This window comes from Mytilus trossulus, chromosome 8, assembly GCF_036588685.1.
Source record: "Mytilus trossulus isolate FHL-02 chromosome 8, PNRI_Mtr1.1.1.hap1, whole genome shotgun sequence".
NCBI lineage: Eukaryota > Metazoa > Mollusca > Bivalvia > Mytilida > Mytilidae > Mytilus > Mytilus trossulus.
The window spans coordinates 22,956,995-22,964,934 of NC_086380.1; the positions used below are offsets into that span (position 1 = coordinate 22,956,995).

A 7,940-nucleotide genomic window follows, 5' to 3' on the forward strand; every position below is an offset into this window, starting at 1 on the left:
CATGCGGAGCATCTGGTTTTCAAATAATTTGATTCGGGGGAAAGTTACATTCAATGATTTATTTAGGATATTTATCAACTTTATAACATCATTTAAATATTTTTTGCTTTATCTTTGTACTTTTCAAGGAAACTTTGTGAGACTATTGCTTCACGAATAATATGTAGAACAGTTGTTATTAAACGAGAGAGAAAACTGTTGCACATAGCACATGTAGTTTAATTGTAATAAAACGACAGAAGAGAAAATTGAGCACATATAACGTGCTGAAAAGTTATTATAGTATGTACAAGATTGCATATCTCAGACGATATGAATATTCAATACTAAAAACTATAGTACATCTAAAAGTTATCAAAATAAAAAAAATAAATCATATTGTACAGGATGTCTTACTAGTCACCTTCCTTTCAAGAAAACTGGGTTGGTCGCTGACATCAATTAACAACCTTACCTCTCGTATAAAACACAGAATTCGGAACACGTACTGACATTATTGTCTAGCAGATCAGCTGGTTTTGGTAAGTACACATTTAATTTTATAATTATTTGTTGCTAACAATATGTATAATTTTGCACAGTGTGGCTCATTTTTCATGTATTGTTTAACAATTGTTCACGCTTATTAATTGGTTTGAATCGATCTGACAAGAGAAGAGACATAAGAATAGCAGAAGCTTTTGAAGCTCGCCGCTGTTAAAAAGTATAAAAAAAGTATCAACAAAAAAACCTCGTTCAACTGAATCGTATAAGCTATTCGTTAGATTCACGGAATTATTGCTGCTAGGCAAACCATTCAAGTCCGTCTGGTAACTTTACAATTTAAGATTCTAAATACCGGTACTACATTAGGTCAAATAAAAACAAAATGTGTGTTTCTACCATCCTTTTGAGTGAAGCTAGAAAATAGTCTACTCCAAATTATTTGGTCATTTTATAATAAACATCGTTAAAGACAGAATGTCCTTAACTTAGACTAAATGTAAAACAAATATGTTAAAAAAAAAAAATCCTACCTTCCATATTTAAAAAAAAATAAAATAGGAAACACACATATTATTGTTTTTGTCTTATGGCATATTCTACAAAATACTAGTATCATTTTTTACTTTTAGTAAAATCATTGACTGATGATGTTGATGTTACATATCCTTTGTTTGTTATGTACACTGAATCTGGTGGTCGGATGGAGATGGGTTAACCAGTATGATAAACCCGTCGATTTTTCGTGTCCACATGGACAGGCGATTTCTTTCATCCACAGTGTTCACAAGAACCATTTTGAAGATCGTAGATGGGGTTTAGGATGCAGACCTACTGGTGGACGACACATCAACTGTTACTGGACACGTAAATTCTCATTAGCATTTCAATATTAAACTCGTTAGAAACCATATTGTTTAAACATTTATTCATCAAATAAAAAAATATGAATAAAGTGATTTTAAGATAGATTGATGTCTCAATGATTTTAAGGTGGTTCATCAGAAAAGATTTTCTTATACTTTGCTTACATGAAGATTTTACCAAAGAAAAATTCTCAAAATGTTACATAACATTTTACAAGCTAAAGTCTTCGAATTGCATAATTTGTAGATTATTCATAAACACAACCATTTAGTTTTGTAAATTTAAAGAAGCAAATGAATTTTTTTTAATAACTTTCTTTTAAAATATTTACTTTTACGATTGTTTTCCTTTAAATGGTTAATTAATAAGTTGAAATTGTGATTTTAACAATCACAAATATTTGGTATTTATCTACACAGGATATAAATTTATTTTCTTTATTTAAATGCATAGTCTACACGTTTATTGTCAATCTCGCTTAAAAGTTGCATATTTCAACAAAGTAGGAAAGTAAGAGACCGATTGTGTACTGGTATAGTTCACGATGTCAAAATACAGTTAAACTACCTCAATCCGACCTGTATAGCCAGTCATGGTCGTTAAAAACTTCAAAATGTAATCTACATGAATATGTCATTGATGTTTGTCATCTAAAAAGTTACTTCACAAACTATAATGTTGACTACAGCAGCTTCTTTTGTGGTTAGGAGAAGCTATCTTTAGGATTCCATTTTTTTAACGACTGGTAAACATGTAATATTTATCTATGCATTATTTTAAGATATCTTTTATTTATATATTTATTTATATGACTTTGCAGTCAGTAACAATTTTAAGATATAGCTAACGGAAGAAAAAATTGATAGACACCATTTTAAGCCTTCTTACTTTTGTCGTGGATAGCAGTTTTTTTTTGTGGAGGTTGCCCCGGGCCCAGTATTTGGAGAATCAATCGATCTTCGACAATCCTAGTCGGTTGAAGTCAAAACCGCACATGACACGTTCATGATTAGAACTCACAAGTTCGGTGTTTTGATACTTATGATACTGCATATGAACTGCGTTAATAGACCAATGGACAAACGAGATTAACAGCTCGAAATCAAAAAATTACGATGACATATCAATGTGAATACTGAAGTAACACCAGGGAGTTTGAATATGTAAAATATACAGTTTAACAAACTTTATTTTTTTTTGTATAAATTCTAAATATGTCATTTATACTTTCTATATCAGCTCATTATGTGAATGACTGGGATAGATTCTTCAGCTTTGAATGCAACAATTATGGATTTATCACTGGTATGAAGAGCATCCATCAGAACCACTATGAGGACAGAAGGTTTAGGTTTAAATGTTGCTCAATTGCTGGTAAATATCTTTCTTTTGTTAGTTATTTCATCGATACTTTCCGGTTTTAACGATATATTTGATAGTAAAAATTACATTTCGTCAATCAAATAAATGAAAAAAAATCCTTCTTATGAATTGGTCGTTTTGATTTTTTTGTTCTTAGTATATAGAAATATTATTAAATTATAGATTTTGAGATGACCTCGAAAATATTTCCATTCAACACGTGTAGCACTAGATCCGAAACCATTTTGACGTTTATTTAAAAATTATATTATCTAAAGGACATTTTTCTCTACTAAAATTGATGTTGTCCATTATGATATTTTCTTTAAACTGTAGTCTGCATTTCTGTCTTGACCCGATTTGTTATTGATATGGTCATAATTATAAATAACCGTCTTACAAATTCTAAATGTTTGCAATACTAAGGCTCTTCTACCTCATTAATAGGTTTCCTAAGCTTTATTACTGTTTAGGAATTGTGGTCCTCAATCATTTCAACTTTGTACTTTATTAGGCATTTTAACTTTTCTAATTCGAGCGTCTTTGATGAGTCGTCTCTAGACGAGACACGTGTCTAGAGCAAATACAGAATTTCGGTCCTGGTTTATTCAGCTTGTTTATTCATGTTATAGTACCCTTTCATTCTCTTTTTTATATGATATTAACCCAGTTGTCTCTGTTTTTTTTTATTGTAGCCAATTTTTCTGAAGTCTTTTTTTCTATTCTCTTTACCCCATGCAGACTCTTTGCTTCATAACTTTATTTTTGAAGGTATGATATTATTTTATAAAAACATATGTTATTTTTCAACCGCTAAACAATTCAATTAAGAAACGTTTTGAAAATCACGATTGAAATTAATGTTATCACATTCCGACGTTTAAACATATAGTAAACAAATTCTTATTACATAGCAAGTAGGATTTTATGATTCAAAGTTATTTGCGTTTATCGGTCTTTTTTTAACCAATGAAGAGCTAACTCTATAAAATTGTTATATTCCATTTAGGAAAAGATCTTAGTCAATGTTATAAAACCTTCAGGAATGAATACGACAAACCAAATACAGTCAGTGTACCAAGTGGTTCCGTGGTAAGAGGAGTTTCCAGTACTCACAACAACCACTACGAGTAAGTTTAAATATGTCCATTTATGAGTAATATAACAACTGGGTTGCGTTCAACATCGTAGAAGCGAAATACCATGTAAGACTATGAAGCGCTACGTAGATTTGTGACTATTGAATGTGTTGATATCCTAGTTGCTGCGTAGATATTGATAGCAGCTAGGTTCTAGCTACTCGTTCAGTAGACAAAAATCTACGTAGCACTAGGAAGCTGCTACGATATTCAACTCAACCCTTGTTCTTTTCAAGCGATGCTATTAATACACGCACCAATTAATAAGTAGGAATGAATATTTCAATGAGTATGTCCCTAATGGGTACGGTATAAATGGTGTTTGTAGTTCGCACAACAACTGCTTTGAGTAGGTTTTAAATGTAACGAAGAAATGACATTGCATTATGAAAAAGCACGAAATTCATAGCAAAAACGTTACGTTTTCATGTTTAAATTTAAATTTCGTTTCAGAGATCGACAATTCAGCTGGGAAGTATGCAAGTTGGTGAATCGTCAACAGTTTTCCATAATTTGAGGATTTGGAGAGTTTGGAAACCCCAATAGCCTATTTCATGAGAAATAAAGTTTTAAATAGTTTAACGAGTTATTTCGGAACCCACAACCGGCTTACTTAAAAATACAAACTCAAATCTAACAATTCAATAATATGCTCCTAATGTGAGCGTACCAAGCTCTATACACGTAAATTAACCAAATCTTTGATAGGTCCACATAAATGATCTGTCAAAATGTATGCGCTATATAGCATTCCATCATTGTTCAATAGGAATCCCATCATTTATCCCGACAAATCCAATGTATTATATTTTTTATTACCCGTCTTTCCAATTACGTCTAAAGAGTACTAAGAAAATTAAGAAACTTTGAGCTTCTGCCATGCGAGTTCATACTCATTAAAAACCAACATTCGAGAATAGGATAAGTTTTATTCATGCATTTATACATTTATTCAATACGACACAAAACAACACTAGATTAAAATGTTTCAAATGGTGCAAAAATTACTTTTTCTAAAAAGGTTTTGAGGAGTTATGATATTAGTTATCAAAGGTATCAGGATTATAAGTTAATTCACCGCTTTTCGTCTACATAAGACTCACCAGTGACGCTCAGATCTAAATAATTATAAAATCATACAAGTTCAAAGTTGAAGAGCATTGAGCAAAATGTTGTGCCCAATACGGCTAAGGTAATCTATTCCTGGAATAAGAAAATACTTAGTTTTTTGAAGAATTAAAAATTTTGTAACATAATTTTTTTTAATAATCTTATAATTGATATACATGTTCACACCGGAGTGCTGACTACTGAGCTGGTGATACCCTCTGGGATGAAACGTCCATCAGCAGTGGCTCCGACCCAGTGGTGTAAATAGTTATCAAAGGTACCATAATTATAATTTAATACGCAAGACGCGCGTTTCGTCTTCAAGAGACCCACCAGTGACGCTCAGATCAAAATAGTTATAAAACCAACCAAGTTCAAAGTTGAAGGGTATTGAGAACCAAAAATTCCCAAATACGGATAAGTAAATACTTAATGCCGCTTCTTAAAAAAGAAAATGCTAGTTGATAGTGACTGTATCCTTCCTGTTTACATGTACTGCAGTTCTGTTAATACCATCTAACCAATTACAAATACGTCAGGCTGCAAAAACCAATTGTAATAAATTCAATGAATTGCTGCCAAGGGCCCGATTTAACAATTATCAGTTAAGAAATGTTGTGAAAAAATATGCAGATCAAAAACTATTCAAAGTGTTTTGAGATCTGAACGAGCAAAATACCACAATATTTCATTTTTCGTAAACACAATATTCGAATGGAACCACCTTGGAGAAACTGTGGTGCGCACACCGAGCATTGACAGCCGTTCAAACATGCTCTCGTGCATCGTGATTACATCGACGGCGTTCTCACTACCGTAATATCAAAGACGATATTGCTTTCTACAACATTTTCCTACAGATCTAGAATGATCATGGTACTAGATCGAAATATACAAGGAGGTGTCCTTTTTGGATATTTTATTAATGACCATGATCGTAAAACTATGAAACTGTCTATGTTTTTTACTACAGGCGTCACCTCCATAAAAGTTAGAATTGAAATGGGGAATGATTAAAACAAAACACAACCCGACCATAGAGTAGACAACAGCCGAAGGCCACCAATAGGTCTTCAATGCAGCTAGAAGCTCCCGCACCAAAGGAGTCATTCAGCTGGCCTCTAAACAAATATGTATACTAGTTCAGTGATAATGAATGTCATTCTAAACTCAGAATTATACATAAGAAACAAAAATTAAAAATCATACAAGACTAACAAAGGGTAGTAGCTCCTGACTAGGGACAGACGAAAAAATGTGACGGGGTTAAACATTATTTTTGAGATCTCAACCACCAAAGTAATGCCATTTCTCTTGACTTGTCGAAGAAAAGATCTTGCCATCTCGCCATTTGCATGACAGAGACAATTATCTCCAATATGCTTAGACTTATTGAATTTCTCCATGAAAATATTTGCACATGATGTGGGGTTTGGCCCAGGGGTATGTATCTGGTCATTTCTAGAGTTAACTGGTAGTCTGATTGGATCCTGGCTGAATACTCGAAAGAAGAGACAGGTGGAATTCCACCTGGTTTGTCAATTGGATATCAGATTTACAGTGTTACGAATTCATTGCAAATTATTCTTCATTTCTCATTTCGGTAAATAACGATCCGATCGACAAAATATCAGATTTGGTAAGGTTGCCGGGCTAAAAGGAATATGACACGGGATGCGGTTCATATCGGAAATACTAGGCGTTATCAGCTGTAAAGATTGAGGGACTGGTGACTATTTTGGTCTTTTTGGTTGTGAATTTTTATAGAACAGAAATCTGTAGGCGGCAACTTTTAATCTTTTTGACCAGAAAAATGTAGTAGGCATGCATATTAATATATTTATACTAATCAACAAAAGAAACTATACAAGCCTTTTTTCAAATTAAAGAAAAAGCTTTCCGTTTATTGGACCAATATGGAAGGCAGTAATACTTAATTATTATGGAAATATAAATCCGTTTAAAAGAAATATTTTTTTGCTTTCGTAACGTTTTTTCGCGATTTGTTTTTTTTTACAAAATTTACATAAACCGACAATTTAAAAAAAAAACAGTTCCAACTAATGATACCAATCTCTCATTTAAAGATAAAGACAATGTTTGCTATCAATTTGTTTTTAAAAATCATACAGTTTCTTCGTCTATTTCTTAAGCAAACTTCGGACCCACGAGAAATCGTTAAAATGTATACATTATCAACTGATTTACCATTGACAGTATGTGTAAAGTGATATTCCAAAAGTGGTAACAATCTTAAAACTTATCCAAAAGGTTCTAAATTTGCTGTGTGTTGTTAAATCTAAAGCATTTATTTGAGACAAAAATAAAAAAAAATAAAAAAATTGCATTTTTTGAGATTTCAAAAAACTTTTTTTTCCAAAAAAATTTGAAAAAAAAAAATACAATTTGTCAACCTATTAGTTACAACATGAACATAACTTTATTAGCATATTGAATATTTTTAATCAAATTTAAAATTATGTGTCGATTTTTTATTCAATTTTCCGCACAACTAATTTGCACCCTATGATCGTGTACACGGAATTTAGATACTTTCCGACAAGTCATAATTTTCATTATCACATGTGCATACATTGCAAATGAAAGCTTTTTTGAAATATTGTATCTCATTTTGTTTTATATGTAATACTTTTTGATAAATTTTATTTCAAAGTCGTGTATCGTTTCTTTTGTTGACCAGTATATGTCAGCCCTTCCCCTCCTGGCAGAAGAAAACGGTCCGATAAGAGCATTTGAGGACTAATTGAAATCGTTAATTACTAGAACCTGGGATTTTCAGTAACGATACAGCCTGTTATAATCGACTATATGGTTTAAGGTTTTCTCATTGTTGAAGGCTGTAGTTTGCCTATACCTGCTAACATCGACTCTTTTTGAACATCGCTTTGGTGGATAGTTTTCTCATCGGTAATCATATGGTTTATTACCACATCTCCCTATTGTATTTACTTGAATAAT

At 32.0% G+C, this 7,940-nt stretch overlaps 1 protein-coding gene across 1 annotated transcript; it reads left to right on the forward strand.

Moving 5' to 3' along the window:
- Positions 1-404: 404 nt before the first annotated feature.
- Positions 405-4,429, forward strand: LOC134681755 (millepora cytotoxin-1-like). The gene is made up of 5 exons (XM_063541400.1): positions 405-521; positions 1,116-1,350; positions 2,590-2,724; positions 3,722-3,842; positions 4,305-4,429. The coding sequence occupies exons 2-5, from the start codon at positions 1,131-1,133 to the stop codon at positions 4,366-4,368; spliced, it is 540 nt and encodes a 179-aa protein (XP_063397470.1). The 5' UTR covers positions 405-521; positions 1,116-1,130; the 3' UTR covers positions 4,369-4,429.
- The last annotated feature ends 3,511 nt before the right edge of the window (positions 4,430-7,940 follow it).